The sequence below is a fragment of the Pleurodeles waltl genome, chromosome 7 (assembly GCF_031143425.1).
Source record: "Pleurodeles waltl isolate 20211129_DDA chromosome 7, aPleWal1.hap1.20221129, whole genome shotgun sequence".
Lineage (NCBI taxonomy): Eukaryota > Metazoa > Chordata > Amphibia > Caudata > Salamandridae > Pleurodeles > Pleurodeles waltl.
In genome coordinates this window covers 592,000,738-592,025,614 of record NC_090446.1, presented here as the reverse complement: position 1 = coordinate 592,025,614, position 24,877 = coordinate 592,000,738, and the positions used below count along the sequence as shown (strand labels likewise).

The 24,877-nt window shown below is 44.0% G+C and overlaps 1 protein-coding gene across 2 annotated transcripts in view; it reads left to right on the top strand.

Moving 5' to 3' along the window:
- KDM3B (lysine demethylase 3B) overlaps positions 1-24,877 on the top strand; it is an 892,876-nt gene that overhangs the window by 165,432 nt on the left and 702,567 nt on the right. For both annotated transcript variants that reach the window (XM_069244431.1, XM_069244432.1), the window contains exon 8: positions 8,850-10,047. In XM_069244431.1, coding sequence (XP_069100532.1) covers positions 8,850-10,047 — 1,198 coding nt within the window. The remainder of the gene's footprint in view (positions 1-8,849; positions 10,048-24,877) is intronic.

The window sequence follows — 24,877 nt, the reverse complement described above, 5'->3', positions numbered from 1 at the left end:
ACTCAATCTAGCGATTTGGCTCCTGAGGTCAACTACTAACTGAGTGTATGGAAGTAATTAGGCAAGCAAGAAAACCCACTACCAGACAGTATTATGCCAACAGATGGAAAAGATTTGTATATTACTGTCAATCTAAACAAATTGCCCCTCTTTCAGCATCAATATAAGATATTGTCTGCTATTTGCTTCATTTACAAAAATCAAATTTAGCTCTTTCTTCCATAAAAATACATATCACTGCAATTTCCGCATATTTGCAAAATATACAGCACAGCTCTTCATTTAGAGTTCCTGTTATCAAAGCCTTCATGGAAGGTTTAAAAAGCATCTTTCCACCTAGAACACCTCCAGTGCCTTTGTGGAATCTAAACATAGTGTCTTAAGCGACTTATGGGCCCACCATTTGAATCTATGCACTCATGTCAAATGCAGTTCTTAACATCGAAAGTTGCCTTCCTAGTCGCAGTTACATCAGTGCGAGGAGTTAGTGAAAATCAACCTTTTACGATTGAAGAACCGTTCATACAAGTACACACACATAGTCGTACTTCAAACTTACCCTAAATGTCTTCCTAAAGTAGTATCACATTTTCATATCAATTAAACAGTGGAACTACCAGTCTTCTTCCCACAGCCAGATTCTGTGGCAGAAAGAGCTCTACATACATTAGATATTAAAAGAGCTCTAATGTACTACATAGATAGAACAAAACCATTCAGTAAAACTAAACAGCTAGTTGTATCTTTTCAAAAACCTCATACTAGTAACCCCATTTCAAAACGAGGTTTAGCAAGATGGATAGTAAAATGCATCCAAACATGTTCCCTTAAAGCTAAAAGACAACTCTTAGTTGCACCAAAAGCACATTCCACAAGGAAAAAAGGGGCTACAATGGCCTTCTTAGGAAATACTCCAATGGCTGAAATATGTAAAGCAGCTACTTGGTCAACACCACATACATTTACTAAACATTATTGTGTAGATGTTTTAGCAGTGCAGCAAGCCACAGTAGGTCAAGCTGTACTACAAACATTATTTCAAACAACTTCAACTCCTACAGGCTAACAACCGCTTTTATGGGAGGAATAACTGCTTTCTAGTCTATGCATAGCATGTGTATCTGCAGCTACACATGCCATTGAAAGGAAAAAGTCACTTACCCAGTGTACATCTGTGCGTGGCATGTTCCGCAGCAGATTCACATGCACCCCCCCACCTCCCTGAAAGCCTGTAGCCGTTTAAGTTAAACAAACACTTGTACATATGTGTGTGTATATGTGTATGTATGTATATGTGTGTGTATGTATGTGTGTATATATATATATATATATATATATATATATATATATATATACACACACACACACACACATATATTCCATTTGCATGGACATCTCTTTTCTTCATACTCTTATCACTCCTACCTTACCCTCTGTGGGAAAACAATCTAACATGGAGTCGATGCCTATGCGCAGAGGAGCGGAAGAGGAGTAGTCACTCGATCCCGTGACTCGAAAACACTTCTTTGAAGAAAAACAACTTGTAACACTCCGAGCCCAACACTAGATGGCAGACGTATGCAAAGCATGTGAATCTGCAGCGGAACATGCCAGGAACAGATGAACACTGGGTAAGTGGCATTATATATATATACATATCAGGGGCCATGTGGCAACTATGACTCTCTGGTAGAGCACAGGGCTTCAAAGAAGGGTTTTGCCTAGGGCAAGTCATCTGCCTAACAAAGAGAGCAAGCCCATTGATAATGCTGGCAAAAGGGTTGCTGTTGGTGCTGGTACTCTATGGTGAATAGTAAAGTCATTCAGGCTACTGTCATGATATAACGGGTATCTCTGGGAGGAGATAGAGCAGTTGGTGAAACCTTTTATGGTGGCTTAGTGTAAGCATCAGTAGCTTGTCTGGGAGAGGAATATCAAATCAAATGCCAACAATTCTATATGCCCTGAAAGCAGCTGTTAATGCCTCTGCTGAAACTAACACTTGTGTTCTCTTCTGACCATGTGCCTTGACAAGAGATTATAACCAGAATCCTAACAGCATCTTCTAAGTGTACCCTTTGATGGAGAGCATCTTTTCAGCCCTTGGGTGGTTACAGTGCTGGGAAATAAATAAAGATAATGACAAAGATAAAACTATAGGGGCACTCCATATACAGCCCACTCAGTCATGTTTTAAGAGGCAGCAAGCATGGGCTAGAGCCAAGTCAGCAGCCATCTCGGAATCCCTTCAGCAATATCAGAAGTACTTGACGAAGTCAGGCAAACAAATCTTAATCAAGGGAGGCTGCTAGGAAAATGCCCATAGTAAAGGATACAGGTATTCAAAGTAAGGACACGCAAACCACATAGCAGGGCCTTCCACACATTTCCCCTGATTTCACAAAAGCTGTAAGGGGATGACTTTCTGAAGTCACCCATGGCTGCTGCCTGGCATTCCACACCCATCCATAAAATATCATACCACACTGCTACAACATCAGTAAAGTCCACCCAGGAATGCTGCAAGCGGATGTACAAGTACTAAATTAGAAAGGAGCAATTCAACCAGTTGTACCACACCAGCAGGGGCAATGCATTTACTCCCTGTAACTTCTTATCCCTTGCAAAGGTGAAACATTGCGTATGGTGCTAGACCTTCAGCCACTCAATTACTATGTCATATCACAACACTTTATAATGAAAATTCTACAAGAAAACTTTCTGCTCTTGTGGGAGCTACATGGTCTCCATTGATCTCCAGGACACCTAATTCTGCTTCCTTTCCCACCAGGCATATCACCAGTACCTGAGGTTTGTGGTAAGTAAAAAAAACATTATTAATGCAAAGTGCTACTCTTTGAGGTGACCATAGCCTCATGGCTATTTATTAAATATCTTGTCAGTGGTAGCAGCACAACTTTGCTGCAGTGCTTTAAATTCCTTTCCATAATTGGACAACTGGCTGTAAGGAATAGCAGCCAAGAGCAGTGCCTCGCTCACACTCAACAAGCAGTGTCTCCCTTCTATACATTAGGTTTCACAGTCAAAGCAAAGAAACTCTTCTCTATCCCCAAGAAGCACACCCCCTGTTTGGAAGCAATACTGACCACAATAACTGGCAAGCCTACCCTGTCACCTAGTGTGTGATGGTATTTTAGAGGCAGCTTCCTGTTTCCCAGGTTTTGCATCCTCTGACAGTGAGAATGAAACTGTTGAGTATCATGTCATTCTGTACTGGATATGTACCCAATGATCCTCTGCAGGAGTGCCTTACCAGACACTAGTTAAAAGTTAACTGGTTTGTGGGAATGTATAGTTTTGGTGGAGCCCACAGATCAGTACTAACTGTTATGGTGGAAAAGCAAGAACTTGTTAATGGTCAGGGTGTTTTTATGATCGCTGCCTACAGTGACTGTCAAAACAGACCCCTCCCTTAAAGGTGGAGAGCTAATCTCACCCATATAACATTCCAGGGCCAAGGGTCTCCTCAGTAACAAAGTCTGCACATGGAACTAATGGCAGTTCAGTTGGCACTCAGAGGGCTTTGCAAACTGGTATGCTATGAACTGTGCTGATCCGCACAGACAACGTGCGGCCTTCAAAAACAGGAGCGCGCCTACACCACAGTTTATGCTAGCGCAGACTATGTAGCATTGAGCCAGTCAGCATTAAGTCAGTCAGCATTAAGTCAGTCTTCTAATGGAACACCTCCCAGTGTTAGATGACTTAGCAGACATGTTCAGCATGACGCATCAGCAGACACATTGAACAGGAAATCAACACTCAGTTATTTAAAACCATACGTCTATTACTGGGGGGGATCTCTCTGCGCTCCTTAGAACGCAAAATGCCAAAGCTTAGCCTGCAGGTACTGACACCAATAGTCCTTGGGCAGTGCTTTTTGGATGAACTGGCCGGGGATATTCTGTGTACAGTTTTCCACCAGTACAACTCATACTGTATACACAGAGGAAAATGAGGCAGGATCCAATGTCTTATCAGATTAGCACCCACACTGGCGAGACAGCTGTGGAAAAAAGCTACTTCTGGAAACCTCCCCACATCCACAAAACAGGCTGCCTCTAGTAGCAGAACTCATCACACATCGTGGTCTACTGAATCATTCCAATCTCAGAGCACTAAATCTTGAGATTTGCACCTGAAGTATCAGAGTTTGGGGACCCTCAACTCAAATGAGAGTATGCCAATTAAGGAGACTGGTAAGCCTGCAGCAAGGGTTTTGTATTTGTATGAAAAAGATTTGTTCATTACTGCTAAAGATTAAAAATATCCAGGCATAAAGGCCTCTCTGCAGGGTATCTGCTTTTTGTTGCAGCCCTTAACTGCAGGGTTTGCATATACTTCCATCGGGGTACATTTGACTGCAGTGGCGGTGTAATTTGAAAAATGAAAACACTAGAGTATAAAATATTGGCTGTCAAGGCCTTTATGGAATGCTTTAAAAGGATGATCCAACCAGTGAGGTCCTGTAACCATAACATTGTTCCTAGCTGGCTTATGGGCCTGCCATTTGTGCCATTCAAATCTTGACCACTGCAATTATATTTGTTTATTGGATTCTTAGGAGTCACAATCATCCCAATAGGGATATCGCAATTCTGGACAAAGCTTATATGAGTGACATCAGACAAAGGCCATCAGAGAAAACAAAACACACAACCAGATCAAAAGAAGTAGCTGTTCATCAGGTGGAAGCCATGGTTTTCAGTATTATCTGGAACATATTGAGCTCGGGTGTTGTAATGTGTTATAACAGAATGGCATTCTAGTGTGATGCTTCTAGATAAGTGAAGGAACGGCCAGCCATTCTGGCTGTGAAAGTACGTCCCAACAGTTGTGGCATGATTAGCCGCCCTCAAGGTTCTGTGCGGTTTACTTAAGCACACTTTAGGGATCCAGTAGAAATCCTGCCACGTCACTGCAGAAGGGTGGACCAACTCCCACAGACTCCATTGACTTGATTTTTCCAAGTATGGGAGTCATCAGTCAGGAAACCTAAATTCTTAGCTGCTTTCATGGGGATCAGAACAAGCCCAGTGTACCTGGCCACCTAGTGCCGTTCCATGTAGAAATGTCCTTGCCAGACAGAATATGCTCTGTCTCATCTCCATTATTCATCAGACAGTGGTCCTTTAGCCAATTGGCCACTCTGAAAGGCAGTCCATCAGATTGGCTCTTTCGTTTTGATGTTTTTCAGTAATCAAAACAGCTGGGTGTCATCTTCATAGGATTGAACTTGCAAGCTCTAACAATGTTGGTTAAAGGTGTCATATAGACATTAATGTCTGTAAGGCTCAGTGAAGAGCTCTGAGAGACATCACAGATGACTTTCATTGGATTGGACTTAAATTGGTGGAGATGGATAAGACTATGATTGTTCGTTAAGGAAAGATCCAAACCACTTAAGGGTTGTTGAGTACAATCCAGTTACTTTCATGGAAGGTGGCCTTCCTCATTGCTGTTATTTCCCTTTGTAGGTTTATCGAACTGCAAGCTTTTACTGCGTACAAGCCCTTTAATCGCATCCACAAAGATCAGGTTGTTGTTGGAATAAACTCTAGTTTTCTACCTAATGTCCTCTCCCTGTTCCATGTTAATCACACCATTGATTTGCCAATTTTTGCTGATTGTGGGAAGGGCCTTACATGCTATAGAGATCACACATTCTTGTGTATTCCAAGGCCGTTCTAGCTAGATGGATTGTTGATCGTATTCACTTTTGCTATTCCAAAACAGTTCATACTACATTCTTTGCTATGGACACATTGAACTCATAAAAAAGGTTTTTCTTTCCTAAACAATATCCCATCTGCAAATATGGGTACAATCATCTACATGGGCTATCATCAATACCTTAACCAGGCGTTATTGTGAGGATAAAAGGAGGGTGGTGATTCACTGCCTCACAACACAGCACTCAGTTCTCTTCAATGCATTATGGTAATGCAGTTCATGATAACACTTGTCAGTCTTTAGTGTTTTACACTTTGTGATGCTTCCAGTGCTGCGTTTCAGGATAGGGGTCCTACAGTAAGGAGCAACACATTGTTTTGGGGGTACTGTCACTGCTACCCAAATTCTTCTCAGGTCTTTATACCATACACTAGGTGCAGGGGCATCAAATAAAGCTTGTCAGCTCATTAGCTCAAGAGAGACTTTTCAAACAGAGGGTGGGTGATTGTGTAGATATTCACATGCCACAAAGCACAGGTAAGGCAAACTGTCCTTAAACCTGTTATAAAGTGTTTCTGCTACAAGCCACCACTTGAAGGAGAAGGGCGCTGTACTTCAGTCCATACAAAACATATGATCTACAACAGCACATGCTGCAAACAAAAATCTATCTATACCAATTGGTTTGCAGCTTGTATTGCTGTAGATTCTAATGAGCACTTCCACCCCCCTTGATGTGAGCGCAAGGTATCACATTTTTTTACATTAATTTACTCTTAAATACATTCCGGAATTATACCAGTATACAGTGTCTGCTCTGCTTCACCCAGGGGTGTTGAATATAATACTGGTTGCATCGTAAATCTACTTGTCCTTTGGTCCTATGTGGTGTGGCGATAAATTATGGCAGCAGTCTCCCTAAATAAGAGCTCTTCTAATATGCCTGGGCTAGTACTTGAATACTAATAATTTGCTCATTTTACCACCGTCCTGCAGATCTACTTACTTGGCCTGGAGGAAGCAGTAAGCAACAAGACCCAGTGTTGGAATGCCTTTGAGTCTGTGCAAAACTAACATGGATCTTTTAAGGCATTCACCAGCTCTTCTCTTATCCCATACTGAGAATGGTTATAAATTTACTCTTGACAAGGGCAGAACTGGAAATTGTTCCAAGGATGGGACAAACTTGTTGGAGGGAGACTGAACTTGGAAAAGCTCAATAGATTTTTGCATGACCAAACCTACACATGGATGTTTGCTCGTGCTAAAAATAAAATTCACAAATAGTTTTTAGAAGTAAGATTTCCTGGTCTACTTATGTAAAGTCTTGTGAATTCATTAAAGTTATAATTCTACACTAATGCAAAGACATATACCAGGGCTGCACTTTTGTGACTTTCTTTAAGAATTGGGCCCCTATTTAGGACTGGCATTAACAATAACTGTTGTTAAAATTCAGTCTCTTTCTATCTATGTATCTGCTGGCTTTACTGTGAGTGGTACCATTCTGCTCTTTAACAAGGAGCATATTGGCACACAAAGCAGTTCTGTTCAGTGCCAGGAGCTACTGTTAGAAAGTGTACTTTTTTAAACAACATTTTTTTGTTGTTGCTTTTTGCCAGTGTTTGTTACAACGGTGAGGGCCAGGCAGCTCCCACAACAATAAAGTTTTACAAAAGCCATGTCAAAACACATGCATTGACAAAACCAAAAGACTGACCCCCAATGTTGGATCAGTTAGCTTTGCCAATGCTTGTTTATTTTCATGTTTCCCATAATGTTGAAACTGGTTACACTGATTCTCCATTATGAATATTTTTTGTAAATACTAGTATGCATCAACACTTTTTATTAAATGATGCTTCAAAGAAATAGTGCCTAAAATTCCACAGTATTTTAGCAAACCATTTTTTTCCTACTTGTTTTTTCAGAAAATGCTATTTTATTTTGAAAGCAAAGAGTCATTAATCTTGCTTACAAGTTTTTGCAAAAATGTGCATCTAATCGGAGTGCATTTTGGGAGTATTATAGGTAGCCTCATCTTACACGTTTCAAACATGCGTGCACACTTTTTTGTTTTTTTTACTGGAACCACTGTCAGTAGTGCAGTGTGAGCTTAATACATTTATTTAGAGCGCTCACCCTAATAATAAATGCTTTACATTAATAAACCATAAATAAAAGTTGGAACAGCATTAACATACGGTCACAAATAATACCTCAACTGCAGACAGTTACCTTCCCTGTAAAGTGGGAGCCAGTGGGTTTGTGCTGCAGGAAGTTGGGCCTGCTTTGCAATAAACCTGCCAACTGAGGGCACCTGCACAGTTCTGTTTCACATTCTGACACATTGTTGCCTGAAATGTCTCACACCTTATTGTCTAGTGCATCTCAAAAGCCTCAAGTGCCAGCAATACACAGTCCTAGACTGCAAAGCTGTAACACAGCCTCCTTATTGTTTGAATCTTTAGCTATGTTCTTGAACCCTTCACTCATCTGCCATTCAGCTCCCTCATACCACCCACCTTATACAGTCATCTCTCACATATCAAGTATATGGAATGCTAGCATGAAGACCTGATTATCATACTTTCGGGATATTTACAGATCGAGGCCTACAGGCTACTACTCACTTGCTACCAGGAGCAAGGAAAAAGGCTCTGCCTTGGACAATTGAGCTTGAAAATACTGTATCCTACCACCACAGTCAAGCGTTTAGAAACGTGCACATGGTCTGTAGCCCCAAATATGAATGATGAGTGGTGCTCCTTAAGGTTATAGACGTGTGCTCTGGGTCTCAGTATGTTTACTAAAGGCCAGACCTCTGAATGCTCATGTGATGGTTGTGAAGCTGGGCACAAAAATCATGATTACCATGCGGACTGGCAGAGGGGTATTTTAGGGGTGGGGTGCACGTTTGCAAATCTATGCATGGGACAATCACATCCCAACAGTTTCTGTCTGTGAAAGATAATGTAGTTAGTTAAGCAACGTTTTCCCTCCCATCGAGTTGCAAAGAAGTAGAACCACAGACTCAGTAGTGGATTCATCATGCAGGTGGTACTTCCTGTTTTCCAGATATCTGTTTGCTTATGAGTGATAGACATTTGTCCTCCTGTGTAATCTCTTACCATCTTTTTTTTTTTTTTTTCCAGAATCCAAGGAACTCCACTTTCACTACTCTCGGATTTGGTGTTTCTGCCGCTGCTTCAGCTGTAGAAGTGAGAAGCCAGTCCAATGGGATCCCAGAGAACAAACCTATTGGTTTTTCATTTGGAAGCACCTCAATGCAAGAGACGCCAAAAGAATCTGACTTATCAAAGAATTTGTTCTTTCAGTGCATGTCTCAGACTGTCCCGCCAAGTAACTACTTCACAACCATCTCTGAGAGTCTTGCTGATGAACCTTCCAGTCGGGACATTTTCAAGCAGAGCACTGACGCCTTTGGATCTTCTATTTCCAAACCAAAACCTTTAGTGACATCTGAGGCTCTACTGAGGCAGCAAACCACTAGCACTGTGGATAAAAAAGAGTCTATGCCCAAACTCACACCAGCTTTTTCAGGAGCTCTTTTGAGTAAACACCCTCCTGAAAAGCATGAAAATCTGTTCTTGCAACCACCAAAGCTTTTGCGGGAGGAACCATCCAATCCTTTTTTGGCCTTTGGAGAAAAGGCCGACTCTAGTCCCTTCAGTAGTTTTGCCTCAACTGGAGCATCTGCACCTAACCCAGTGTTGGGGGGTCCTAGAATATCTTCTTCCTGGCCAGATCCCCATAGCTCTGACGATTCCAGCATCTTGAACAAGAAAAATCTCTTCCTCCCAACTGATTCGGTTAAGGTGTTTTCTAACTGTCCTGTTGCTGCTGTTTCTGAATCAGTTCAGATGTCATCCATCCTGGGAAATGGCCGCTCCCGCTCACCTCTGCCCATTGAGATGCCTACCCTGTGCTCTAGTCCAACAGAGGATAAGCCAGATGTATCCCTAGGACAGCAAGACAATCCTTTACTGAGAACCTTCACTGCCCTTTCGAGCCGGCTGCCACCGAGCATCCACAGCTCTGTAGCAGACACCTCTAGAGATAACAGAGGGCCTTTTGATGCATCTAACAGGTTCACACTAGACGATCGTAGCAGAACATCCAAACAGGACTCTGATTCCAGTACAAACAGTGATCTTAGTGATCTAAGTGATGCTGAGGAGCAGCTACACACCAAGCTGGGCTTCAGAGGAATCCAGGAGCACCTGATACGCAGAATGGGACCCCACGTTGAGCGAAATGTGGCCTTGTTACTGGGTAAAGTGAAAGGGAAGCAAGGTGTGAAGGGCCGGCCCAGAACTACCCCTCTGAAAGGTAAGCAAATATGCTGGACCAAAAAAGAAAATTAATGGAGATATGTATTAAACATCTTTTTTATAATGAAAAAGCCAAAAAATTACAAAACCTTAATGACTGATTTTTTGCCAGGAATCTTTAGATATTTGGAACTTGGCCAAGTGGACCAGTGAATAGGCCACAGTACTTAAGTGCTGCTTTACATTGATTTTAGTGCAGTTGTTTCTTTTTCTGGTGTTTGTCTGTCCCTCGAGCCGTTTTTAGGTCGAGCCTAGGCAGCTCGCATGTGCTGTCTTGTGCATGTTATCTACTTCTGTGGGCTTTCACCAGGCCCATCACTTTAATTCGTTCATTGGCCTCTATTTCAAAATTCCCTTGATTTCGTAGGTAAATGCTTTACGTTTGTCCTGACTTTATGGCTGTTTTGTTTCCACCTTGGAGACTGACCCTGTTACATGGATTGTTGCACAATCGGCCATATACCTTAGTGTGGCGCACTACTTTTTTCTTTTGCCTCTCCGCTTTGCGCTCCGTGTCTGTATGTTGTTTCTTCCTTTCCCTTGTTTTTGGGCATGCCACTGTTTTGGGTGTGCCTGCGCCCAAAGGCTGCAAGCTGGAGAGGGTTCTTTTTTTATTTTGCCTCTCCGCTTCGTGCTCAGTGTCTGTATGTTTTTTTTTTTTTTTTTTAAGTTTTATACAACGTGAACTCTATCAGAGGAGTGCTTTATATGAGTCCCACTTCTGTACAAGTTTAGCAGTTGAAAAATATATAAACTGGTGCATTTTAAGCAGAACTCACCCCATAATACTTGGCTAGGTATTGCTTTTACAAAACATTTTTGCCCCTAACTTGCCCTGTAGTGGTCTTTAGACAGTAGGACCACCACCAAAACGTTCAGCACAACACTTTCTGTCTAGATAATCTCTGGGTCCCCAAATAATAGTAACCTCTCCCACCATTCAGTGTCTCTTTAAGCTCTCATGGCTGGAACATTTGTTTTATGGCTGGGAGTAGTTTGTGTTTTTAGGAGGTTTGTTTGTAATATTATTGCAGTATGCCTGAAAATGTGTAAGGCACTACGCCCTCTAGGGGCAAAATATATTGTTAAACTGCCTTACATTGTGACATTCTCTTCGTGTTATTTCCTCTAGGGGCTGACTATATGGTTATGTAACCATGTTTCTTCCAAATGCTATTTTTATTGTGGTGTTCTCTAGGGCTGTTCTGAGCATTACAGTCAGGATACTACAATATTCGCTGCCCCCTAATGCTTTGCGGGGCATTCCTTTAACAAAACATTTTTGTCCATAACTCCCAGTATGGTGGTCCTAGTTCAGTGGGACCACCATCAAAACTTTCAGCTTGATGGACCCCAAAAAAAACCACCCACCATTCAGTGTCTTTTTAAGCTCATGGCTTGAACTTTTGTTTCACAGCTGGGAGTAGTTTGTGTTTATGGGCCTTGTTTGTAGTATTATTCTAGTAGTCTTGAAATTGTGTAATGCACTGTTCCCTCTAGGGGCTAAATATATGATTATGTTGCATTACGTTCTGTCATTCTCTTTTGAGATGGTTACGCTCTCTAGGGGCTGACTATATGCTTATATATTTTTATTGTGGTGCCCTCTAGGGGCTGTTCTGAGCACTACAGTCAAGATACTACAAACTCGGAAACTCAACCCATAATGCTTTGTGGGGCATACTTTTTACAAAACATTTTTGCCCGTAACTCACTGTGTGGTGGTCCTGAAAATGTTCAGCACAACACACTGTTTCTGTCTAGGTCATCTCTGGGTCTCCGCAATAGGTTGGGGGGGAACCCAAAGTAATAACCCCTCCAACCATTCAGTGTCTAAGTTCTCTCAAGGATAGAACTTTTGTTTTATAGCTGAGAGTAGTTGGTGTTTATGGACCTTGTTTGTAATATTATTCTAGTAGGCCTGCTAGGCCTGAAAATATGTAATGTACTATTATAGTTGCACAGCATTATGTTCTGCATTCTGTTTTCATTTGTTTATGCTTTCTAGGGGCTGACTTTATGGTTACATGACCATGCTTTTTACAAATGCTGTTTTTATTGTGGTGCCCTCTAGGGGATGTTCTGACCTTTACAGTCCAAGATACTACATTATTTGCTTCATTCATAAATGTGTCCCCTAATGTTTTTTTGGGGGGTGGGGGGGGGGGCGGGGGGGGGGTGGGACATTCCTTTTACAAAACATTTTTGCCCATAACTCATCATGTGGTGGTCCTAGGACAATGGGACCACCATCAAAATGGCCAGCACAACCTGATCATTCGTTCCAAGTCATATCTGGGTCCCCACACTAGGTTGGTGGGGACCCCAAAATAATAATAATAATAATATAAATTAATATAATAAATGATTGCAATATTTTTTGTGCTGTAGATAAAGGAAGAAGGTAAATGGAAGTGTTTGTTATATGCAGGGCCACTGGGATTTTGTGGCAGAGAGGATCAAAATATGTGGGAAGAAAAGTCCAGTTATGCGTTTACAGCACCAATAGCTTTAACTTAAGCAAATGCAAGATCTATTGAATTGCAAATGCTTGTTTAGGTTGCAGCCTATCGGAAACCATAGCTGTCTGGTTTCCTTATGGTATCTTTAGCCCTGAAGGCATGCCAAAGGTAAGCCTGTCTGTGCCCGTCAGTGGCCAAGAAGTGGCCAGCGCTAGCCAAACTGCCCGTCGTGTGCCAGAAGGTAATCTGCCTAAACGCCATAGTGGAGACCTTCTTTGTAATCTTTTCCCGCGAATAGATGTAATGTTCAACCGCCTTTATTACCACCTAATAAGGATTACTTCTGCCCCCTGTGTAACTTCCAGCTAATTTCACCACTAAAGGATATGGATGCTTCCCCCATTAATGTTAAAAAGAAAGGGTAAGGCTTAGTTTTTTCTACAGTCCTGATGAATGTGGCTCAATGCAGAACCATGCTGCCAACATCGGTGACATTTTGAGGGAGGACATTTTGGATTTACTATTTTTGACAGACTCCAGAGTGGCAGGGTAGGAGGGCTATCTCTGATTCTCAAGAACGCATTTGACTGCCAGACTTTCCCGAAAGGGCCTGGCAGGTGCTGAAGCGTTGGTCTTTTACATTATTTTGTTGCATGAGCAATCAGTGGTTGGAGCCTTAATTTACAGACCCAAAGGGCCCACCGGTCCATTAATGAAATCGTTAGACATTGCTGTGGCACATTTAGCACGTAGATATGCTGATTTTATGTTGTTAGGGGACCACCTTCTCCACACGGTTAAGGAGGATTACATTGAGGTAAAGAAATTGAGAGAAGCCATGACATCCTTGGATCTTATTCAGCATATATATTTAGTCCAACTCACCACGAGTCATGTGCTGGATCAGGTGTTCTCAAGCATTACTCTGCAAATAGAAGATCTCATCCCTCAAGTTTGATCAGACCACTTCCTGATTAAGTTCTCTTAGCAGGTCTTAATTACAGCATGCCCTCCGTCAATCAGGTCCCCTTGCACCTCAAGAGCAGTTCGCAAAGTGCAGCCTGAAATGCGATCCCTAGAAGGAAGCACCCGTTCTCTTTCAGTCTGTCGAGGATGATATGCTCCTCGACAACTAGATTCGAGACTCTACTGATGGCCTGGTGCCTCCCGCCTTCCACAAAGATCATGTAGAATTAAGCATTTCCAGTACTTGATTTTCCCACAGCCTTAAAGAAGAAAAGGTGCAAAGCCTTAGAATGACAATGGAGGAAAGAATATAACACTAATGATAAGGACATTGACAAATTGGCTCTTTAAAAAATATCATATTGAAATTAAAACAGCTAAAGAAAATGTATCTAGAGTATAAGATTGACAGAGGAGGGAACAAAGCTAGGGACATTTTTACAGTTGTTAAAAAGGTTGTACCAGGCAGCTTGTGCTAGGTCCCACCACCCCTTGGAGGACTGGTGTGAACAGCTGGGAATCCACTTTCACAATAAAATCTTGACTATTAAAGCTAGTCTGTCCTACGGTTCTCTGCTGGATGAAGCTACTTTGGAGATCATGCATGCAAGCACTGTGTGTCTAACCAATTTGATCATCCATCTTCAAGCCTATTTGACTTGAGAGATTTTCCAACAGTTTTAAGCCACCTAAAATCAGGTTCGCTATCAGACCTATGCTCGCCCAAACTGACAGCTTTACAGGTAGTCGTCATCAATCCTCTGGCAAACAAGGTACTTAATACATCGTTAGTGACCGCTACGGTACCCTGCTCCTGGAAAAAAGCTAAAATCCTGCCCCTGCTGAAGAAACCATATGCAGATCTAGGTGTCCAGTCTAACTGTAGGCCTATCTCCTCACTACAGACACTAATGAAAATACTGGAGAAGCATGTGAATCAGCAGCTCACTTAATATCTGGATTCATACCTGCTCATTCAAGGTAGTCTGGCTTTAGACCCCACTTTAGTACTGGAGCAGCGCTAATGAAGGTAAAAGAATACATCAGTCAGATGGGGGAGGCAGTGCTGATCATGTTAAATCTATCAACAGCCTTTGACACAGTCCCCCACTCCAGACCTAGTGCATCTCCAGTCCATTGGCATAGTGGGTCAAGCATTGAACTGACTTGCTTCTTTTTTTGGCAGGCAAAAGTCAACAGGTTTGGATTCCTCTTTTATCTCCAGAATGGTGCAGGCTGACCGTGGGAGTGCCCCCAAGGCTCCTCTTTGAGCCAAACACTTCTTAGTACATATCTCACTCCTTTTGCCCAGATAGCAGAAGCCCTAGGGGCAAAAAATTATATTTGACGCTGACGATACTCAGCTGTTATAATGTATCAAGAGAAGAGATTTCAGGGATGTTTTCCGTTGGATAGCTGTATTCCAGCTCATGTGCAGTGCTGACAAAATGGAAATTCTTGTCTTTGCAACACTCCCCAAGAAACATGTCAGAATTTCTGGCCCAAAGATGCTCCCATCCAGGTCCACAGGGAGACACAGTCAAGAACGTAGGGATCAAATTTGATGACAATCTGTTATTTAAACCACAAATCAAGACTGTGGTAAGCACTTGCTTTGGAATTCTGAGCTCTCTAAAACATTTTTGCATTACCTGTCCTTCATGCAAAAAAAGTAATCGAGGCCCTGATAACCTCGAATTGAATTATAGTAATAACCTTTACCTCTGTCTCCCTGAACACTTGTTGGTTCAGAATGTGGCAGCACATTTCCTTTTAAATTGGCCACTTAAAGCGCATATATCCCCACACCTGCTCTTTTTCCACTAGCTCTCCATTAGGAAAAGAATCTTCTTCAATGCATTGTTAGTTTACAGGGCACTTTACCAGACTGGTGCGGTTTACCTCCGAACAAGGTTCAGCTTTTACACTTCATCAAGAAACCGGATGCCTGCTAATAAATTGTTAGCTTTGACTTCCAGAATTCATAGTGTTAGATCGGGCGGAAGGTTACTTGCCCATTTAGGGCCAGCAGCATGGAATAAGCTCCCTCTTGAGCTCCGTAGGTTGGACATTGCCACTTTGTTAAAAAAAAAAAGGGTAAAAACCTGGCTTTTCATGCAGGGATAAATGTTGGGATCTTTTATTACATTTGACCTGTGCCTGGTGCTGGGACACTCTTTGGGGTGGCTGTGTGCGATACAAGTCGGTTTAATCATCATCTTGGGGACTTTCAGAAAGTTGTCTTTGGAGTGCATTATGCTTGTTGGTTACCATTAGCTTTGTGGCTTGTAACTCACACTTTCGCAGCATTGAATCCTTTTTTGGTTCACATGCTGTGCATTATTCTGTATCTAGTGGCAGAGTGCAAGTACCTGTGTGAAAGGGCACCCCTGCATGAGCAGAGGTGCCCCTACAAACTCCAGCTCCATTTTCCTGCACTTTGTAACTGTGGGGATGCCATTTTACGCGTGTACTGGAAATAGGTCACTACTTGTGTCCAGCTACATAATGGTACCTCTGAACATGGGCCCCCTCCTGATAATTGGTCACCGTGCCAGGTGACCAATACCCCTTTTACAGCTATTTAGGGTCTTCCTCTTGGGTGGGACCTCAGATTCAACATGCATGATTCCAGCAGAACTCCTCTGCAACTTTTTCGTCAATATCTGGCTACTGGAACCGCAACTGGACTTCACAGGACCTACAATTTGCAGCTCCAGCCACAACTTCGCTCTGCAACATTGTTTCTCTGGCTCTTTCCAGCAACTGCAACATTTCCCCGGCTGTGCGTCTTCTGAGGGCAGCAAGTCTTCAGTCTGCACTAGAAGCAAGAAGGAATCTCCCTTGGAGTGAATGAGTCACTCCTCTGAATCGACGACGGCCATGTGGATCCTCTCTTTGGCAACTCTTAGTGGATCCTGCAACACAGGTGGTGATCTGGAGTGGTCCCCTCTACCAGCCTTCGAACTTGGGAGGTGGTGAGTCATTGCATTTTCTTGCAGGACAGTACCCCTGTGCACTGCGACTGTTGCAGCTACCAAGGTTTGTTGGCTCCCCTTCCAAGGGATCTTCAGGCTCCGTGTAGTCCTGGCATCCAGCACTCTTCCCTGCAAAGCACATTGTTCTGTCTGCTGCTTCAGCAATGTGGGACTCCTCCCTAGGTGTGCTGAGTGGGCCTCACTGTGACAACTGTGCCTGCTGCCTGTGAGTTGCCTGTGGGGGGCTGCATCCTCGACTTCTTGCTCCTCTCACTGCTCAGGGTTACCTGAAACTCCCCTCTTTGAGTTGAGTTTCCCAGTCCTTCCTGGTCCCCAGCAGCTCTGCAACTCTTGCCTTTGCCAAGGCTTGTTGGTGGTTTTTCCACATCACTGATGGACTGCAACTCTTCTTCCGACGTGGGACATCGACTGCATCACTTCTGGAACTCTTCTGCTCCTGTGCTGCATAGCCGACTCCTGGTCTTCACCGTCAATCTGGCCCTGCATCTCCAGAAGGGTGGGGTAATGGCTCCTGACCCAACTGGAACTGGACTTGGTCCACCTTAATTCGCAGGTCACCTTCTGTCAGGATCCATCTTCTGTTTCATCCAGTGTTGCTTGGGTCTTGCACAGTCCTTTAACAAAGTTTACTTGGGGGTTTGGGAAAACATGTGTATTCACCTCTTCTCTCCTGGTTGCTGGGGGGGCACTCTGGTACTTAACCTTTTTGGGTTCCTAGTTCCTCCAGCTCCCCTCTACAGCTTCCACTTCCTTGGATGGGGGTCTGCCTTTCGCATTTCTTTTACTTAGTGTATGGTTTGGCCTCCCCCCTAGGGCCTCGATTTACTGTTATTTCACTGTTTTCGCTTTCTATGTCCATTCCCGATTACTAATGTGTACATAATAGTGTATTTACTCACCTGCTAGTAAAGTATTGCCTATACAGTATTTTAGTATTTGTTTTACCATAATAAAGTGCCTTTATTTTTGTAACAGTGTGGTTCTTTCGTGTGTATAAGTGCTGTGTGACTATAGTGATATTGCATAAGCTTTGCATGTCACTTATATAGGTCTTGGCTGCTCATCCACAGCTACCTCTAGAGAGCCTGGCTTCCTTCACTTCCCCTGACCTTGGTATAAGCTGATAACACCATAGGTGTCCAGCACACACCGGGCCAGCTTCCTACACCAATTGCCCTCATAAGTTTGCCAAGAGAGACCCCCACGAGGTCTACAACCATTGCGTGCCAAAGGACTATAGAGAAGAAGACTGAGGCCTGTGCCTGATTTGTGCCATAGACACTAATAGACATGACACCGACAAAGACTTGCGCGCTACACCACGGCAACGGTTCAGAAGCAAGAATCGCTCACACCCTGGCCTCATAAGTGACAAAGAGGAGAATGTGAAGGAGGCCTAACCAGTGTGAGGAGAAGATTGAGATGTCGAAATCTTGGAGACCGACCTCGAAAAAAACTCAGGCACAGAAAAAAAAGAGACAAAAGATGCAGACAGAAAGAAGGTAAAACCAGTGCAATGCACAAACTCTAATAAACAACAAGCAGCCCTGGCTCCTAAACAATTGTTGACAGAAGGTTAGCTAAAGCTGAATGAGACATGGATCGAAGGATACCGAAGGGCTAAAGGCACTGTGAGAGCCTTTACAAAAACCTCTGCTTGACAGGGAGCAAGAGTGAAGTTGAGAGTGTCTGAGATGGGGAACCGTCGACATTGAAAAGAAAAGCAGTGCCGACTGCTGTAATGTACAATGAAGTGCTTGTGGTTGAAAAGAAGAGAAGGAGGCCAAGGCAGAAATATGCGCCCTCATAAAGAGGAAAATTGAGTTTGACTCCTTAAAGAAATTCCCACCAAGTCTATGCTGACTACGGAGGCAGGGGATGACCGAAGGCACCAGCAACATCGGAACCCCACAGTGAGGAGCTGCAGGAGTTCTTCAAACTTAAGGTTGCTGAGTATATGGCAGTCTTAGACTTAGACTCCAGCCATTCCGAGGAAACATGGCAGGACCTCGACGCAGAATAGCTATGGGGTTCAGCTAGACGATGAGGAGAACGCATGCTTCCACTTAGTCTCTGATGTCAGCCCAAAGGGGAAACTAATAGCTACCCATGCTGCCTTTCAACCTTGATCATGGTAAGGAGTCCTTGAAGGAACCAGCACTACAAGGACAGCCACCTCCATACTGGAGAAGAAATTTAAACTTTCCGCTCAGGATCCTAAGTACATTAAAGGTAATGCTCCTGCAGACTCTATTGTTGTGACTACTGTAATGAAAATAAACAACGCCCCCACCTCCACGGGACCACCCCCTGAAAAAGAAAGTAAAAGACTCGACTTGGTAAGCAGTAAAATGGAGAGGAAGGCTGCTGCCCAATGGCGAATATCCAGCTCCAGCGCCCCTGTGAATCGATAGTCCTCAACAGTTGCAAGAAATAGAAAGTCTCATGCAACACCTCCCTGATGAATATTGGAAAAGGCTCAACGCAGTCATGCAGGAGGGAAAAATATTGCTATCACATGTCTGAATCTACACTGGATGCTGCAGGTACAGCCAGCAGACAATTGTACACTAGAACCACCCTAAGAAAGTATGCCTGACTCAGGATTTCAGGATTGAAACCAGAGGTACAAACCTCCATTATAAATATGCCCTTCACAGGACATGCATATTTGGACGAGCTGTCAACGACACCTTGCAACAAATTAAAAAGGACCATGAGACCGCAAGGGCAATAGGATCACTGCAATTCTGGGGCACGCCGAGCAAAGGTATCCAGAGCACAAGAGTCACTGGTACGGCGCCTTTCATGACTGGACAGCAACAAGGTATCTCACATCAGGCAGCAAAACCTCCACCATACCATTGGTGGGAGCACCCAGCGAGGCAGCCCTTTTGAGGAAGGCCGAGAGGAAGGGGCCCATCTCCCCATAGGCGTTGGAACATCAAGCAAGTGACTCTTGTGACTCTTAAAACGAAAGTGCCCAGCACATAACACCAGTGGGGCAGAATAGAAGAATTTCTCCAGGACTGGAGAAAAATAACATGAGACTGGTAGGTCTTGAAAATAATCAGTCACAGATGTTGCATAGAACTAAACAACCTCCACAAACCTCTCCAAGACTGAAGTCTTTCATGGGAGAGGTATTATTGCAACTCAGAGAGGAGATCAAAGAATTAATCTTGAAGAGGGCCATAGAACATGTACAAAACAAGAGGAAAGCATGGGGAACTACTTGCCATATTTTCTGGTCACAAAGCAAGATCTTACCTTGTGTCCAATCTTGGACCTCAGATTTGTAAACCCTCTCATTCAAACAGAACACTTCAAACAACCTTGCAACAAGTAATACAACTTCTGTCAGAAGGAGATTATTTGGACACCTTTAGATCTAAAGGCTACATACCTACACATTCCTGTGAATCAAAGACACAAAAATACCTCTTTTTTTGTCCTGGACAAAAAATATTACCAATTCACACTATTGTCCTGTAGCATAAAATCTGTACCAAGAGTCTTCACAAAGGTCCTTGCAGCAGTAACAGCATACTTATGAAGACAAGGAATTCATGTCTATCTGTACCTGGATGATTGGTAGGTAAAAGCACAATCAAGAATCAAGTGTCAGTAGGGCATACAAACGGTCATACACATGCTACAACTCCTAGGTTTTACAAAAACTACAAGAAGTCATCATCTAAACCAGAGCATGTGAAGGGTTTTCTTGGAGACACATTGATCTACTGGACAGCAAGAGGTTTTTAAGAGACCCAAGGGGATCAAAAAACAGACTTGTCTCTACCAAAAGGGTCAGTCATTGACAGTGAGGACTGTCATGGAACTCATGGGCATGTTGGCATCCTACATCCCATTGATCCCCTCATGCAAGACTGCTCATGCGGCTTATCTAGCAACAAATGGTCACAAGCCACAGTAAGCTGGAAGAATCTAATAGTTGTCACATCAAGTGTACAGAAGGAGATACAACGGTGGAACTCATCATACAACTATAGGGAGACCTTTCAAGACACCACATCCAACTTTGATCATAGCAACTGATGTATCCCACAAAGACTGGGGAGCTTACACAGGTGTCCTGAAAGTATGCTGGTTATGGAACGAGACAGATGCAGTGAAACACATCAACTAACTGGAGATAAAGACACTCTACTTAGCCCTAATGGCATTCAATGCATACTTAACTGGCAGAAATGTATTGATACAGACATTACAACCACCATGTTCTACCTCCACAAGCAAGGGAGAACACAATCCTTCACCCTTTCGAAGCTAGCCCATTAGTTTTTGTATTGGACAAGACAACAACAAATAACTCTACAAGCAATACTCCTGCCTGGAGAGCTCAATACAGTGCCAGACACATTGAGCAGACCGGAAACCAGCTCACCAGAGAGGGGGATAAAACAATAAGTCCTTTAAAGGATTTTCAACATTTGCGGCACACCAGGCATAGACTTGTTTGCCACATCAACATAAGCAAAATGCCAGGTTTCCTCACTCCCAAGTGAAAAGGGAATGTTATGTGGAGTTGGTCAGGGAAATGTGCATACACCTTTCCTCCAATTCACCTGATCCACCAGGGTGTTGGAGAAGGCCAGGCAATTGAAGACAAGTCTCATCCTCATTGCCCCCCAATGGGCAAGACAGACATGGTACTCAAACCTGCAGGAAATATCCAGGGGCCAGGTGATCACAAAAAAAACCAGTAAAGGACCTACTGACAAAACATGGAGGTGTACCATCCAGAGCCAGTCTCACTCAGTCTAGCAGCATGGCTCCTGAATACATAGAATTTAGACACCTACAGCTCCCTCCAAGGACAATGGAAATCCTTAGGGAATCTAGAAAACCAAGCACACAAAAAGGTTACACAGTCATATGGAAAGGATACATTAATTGCCATACAAACAACAATAGAATAGACTCAAGAACAGAGGAAACTGTTTATATATGTAACCCATCCGCTGGACAGCGATCTCACTTATGTATCACTGAAGGTGCATTTAGCAGCAATAGTGGACTACACTAGAGGTATATCAGGCACCAGCCCTTTTACATCTCCAGTAGTAAAGAGATTCTTAGGAGGCTCAAAAGGCTTATTGTATTCCAGCCCCATTATGGAACTTGGCTATGGTATTACCACAACTAATGTTAGAACCATTTGAACCCATGCACAGATTGAATCTAAAATCGCTCACTCTAAAAACAGCCTTTCTAATAGCAGTCACTTCATTAGGCAGAGTCAGCGAGTTACAAGCACTGACAATTTAAGAGCCGGATTTGGAAGTGGTCCCTAGAATCAATCCACACTTCCTACCAAACATAGTAACACGGTTCCAGGTCATCCAAAGCATAGAATTACCAGCTTACTTTCAGGAATCAAAGACACAAGCCAAAAGAGTCCTACACACTCTAAATGTGCGAAGGCCTTTAATATATTACCTATACGAAACAAGACTTTTTGTTTCATTTGCCAAAGCAAGCAAAGTATCACCAGTGTCCAAAAGAACAATCATTAAATGGATTGTTTAAACCACTCAAACTCGTTAATTGAAAGCTTGAAAACACTTACCTGCGTGCCCCAGAGTGCACTCAACCAAAAAGAAGGGCATTACTTGCAAACATGCCCATTGAGGCAATGTGCCTAGCAGCAACATGTGCTTCTCCACACACCTTCAGAAAAAACACTACTGTTTCGACATTGAGATAAATAAAGAAGCACATGTGGGTCAGAAGGCACTAGGACAACTATTTGCTAACTCATCCATCTTACCCCAACAAACCCAAGGAAGGGCTACCTCTTTATAATCTAACGCACAACATGTGAATCCAGAAAAGGATTCATGCTGTAAAACAAAATGGTTACTGTAGGAAGTTGGCTCTGTATGTGCTATTTCAAAGTAAGGAATAGCATGCACAGAGTCCAAGGGTTCCCCTTAGAGGTAAAATAGTGGTAAAAATAGATAATACTAATGCTCTATTTTGTGGTAGTGTGGTCGAGCAGTAGGCTTATCCAAGGAGTAGTGTTAAGCATTTGTTGTACATACACCAGACAATAAATGAGGTACACACACTCAGAGACAAATCCAGCCAATAGGTTTTTATATAGAAAAATATCTTTTCTTAGTTTATTTTAAGAACCACAGGTTCAAATTCTACATGTAATATCTCATTCGAAAGGTATTGCAGGTAAGTACTTTAGGAACTTCAAATCATCAAAATTGCATGTATACTTTTCAAGTTATTGACAAATAGCTGTTTTAAAAGTGGACACTTAGTGCAATTTTCACAGTTCCTAGGGGAGGTAAGTATTTGTTAGATTAACCAGGTAAGTAAGACACTTACAGGGCTCAGTTCTTGGTCCAAGGTAGCCCACCGTTGGGGGTTCAGAGCAACCCCAAAGTCACCACACCAGCAGCTCAGGGCCGGTCAGGTGCAGAGTCCAAAGTGGTGCCCAAAACACATAGGCTAGAATGGAGAGAAGGGGGTGCCCCGGTTCCGGTCTGCTTGCAGGTAAGTACCCGCGTCTTCGGAGGGCAGACCAGGGGGGTTTTGTAGGGCACCGGGGGGGACACAAGTCCACACAGAAATTTCACCCTCAGCGGCGCGGGGGCGGCCGGGTGCAGTGTAGAAACAAGCGTCGGGTTCGCAATGTTAGTCTATGAGAGATCTCGGGATCTCTTCAGCGCTGCAGGCAGGCAAGGGGGGGATTCCTCGGGGAAACCTCCACTTGGGCAAGGGAGAGGGACTCCTGGGGGTCACTTCTCCAGTGAAAGTCCGGTCCTTCAGGTCCTGGGGGCTGCGGGTGCAGGGTCTCTCCCAGGTGTCGGGACTTTAGGTTCAAAAGAGTCGCGGTCAGGGGAAGCCTCGGGATTCCCTCTGCAGGCGGCGCTGTGGGGGCTCAGGGGGGACAGGTTTTGGTACTCACAGTATCAGAGTAGTCCTGGGGTCCCTCCTGAGGTGTTTGGATCGCCACCAGTCGAGTCGGGGTCGCCGGGTGCAGTGTTGCAAGTCTCACGCTTCTTGCGGGGAGCTTGCAGGGATCTTTAAAGTTGCTGGAAACAAAGTTGCAGCTTTTCTTGGAGCAGGTCCGCTGTCCTCGGGAGTTTCTTGTCTTTTCGAAGCAGGGGCAGTCCTCAGAGGATGTCGAGGTCGCTGGTCCCTTCGGAAGGCGTCGCTGGAGCAGGATCTTTGGAAGGCAGGAGACAGGCCGGTGAGTTTCTGGAGCCAAGGCAGTTGTCGTCTTCTGGTCTTCCGCTGCAGGGGTTTTCAGCTGGGCAGTCCTTCTTCTTGTTGCAGGAATCTAATTTTCTAGGGTTCAGGGTAGCCCTTAAATACTAAATTTAAGGGCGTGTTTAGGTCTGGGGGGTTAGTAGCCAATGGCTACTAGCCCTGAGGGTGGGTACACCCTCTTTGTGCCTCCTCCCAAGGGGAGGGGGTCACAATCCTAACCCTATTGGGGGAATCCTCCATCTGCAAGATGGAGGATTTCTAAAAGTCAGAGTCACCTCAGCTCAGGACACCTTAGGGGCTGTCCTGACTGGCCAGTGACTCCTCCTTGTTGCTTTCTTTGTTCCCTCCAGCCTTGCCGCCAAAAGTGGGGGCCGTGGCCGGAGGGGGCGGGCAACTCCACTAAGCTGGAGTGCCCTGCTGTGCTGTGACAAAGGGGTGAGCCTTTGAGGCTCACCGCCAGGTGTCACAGCTCCTGCCTGGGGGAGGTGTTAGCATCTCCACCCAGTGCAGGCTTTGTTACTGGCCTCAGAGTGACAAAGGCACTCTCCCCATGGGGCCAGCAACATGTCTCTGGTGTGGCAGGCTGCTGGAACTAGTCAGCCTACACAGACAGTCGGTTAAGTTTCAGGGGGCACCTCTAAGGTGCCCTCTGTGGTGTATTTTACAATAAAATGTACACTGGCATCAGTGTGCATTTATTGTGCTGAGAAGTTTGATACCAAACTTCCCAGTTTTCAGTGTAGCCATTATGGTGCTGTGGAGTTCGTGTTTGACAGACTCCCAGACCATATACTCTTATGGCTACCCTGCACTTACAATGTCTAAGGTTTTGTTTAGACACTGTAGGGGTACCATGCTCATGCACTGGTACCCTCACCTATGGTATAGTGCACCCTGCCTTAGGGCTGTAAGGCCTGCTAGAGGGGTGTCTTACCTATACTGCATAGGCAGTGAGAGGCTGGCATGGCACCCTGAGGGGAGTGCCATGTCGACTTACTCGTTTTGTCCTCACTAGCACACACAAGCTGGCAAGCAGTGTGTCTGTGCTGAGTGAGAGGTCTCCAGGGTGGCATAAGACATGCTGCATCCCTTAGAGACCTTCCTTGGCATCAGGGCCCTTGGTACTAGAAGTACCAGTTACAAGGGA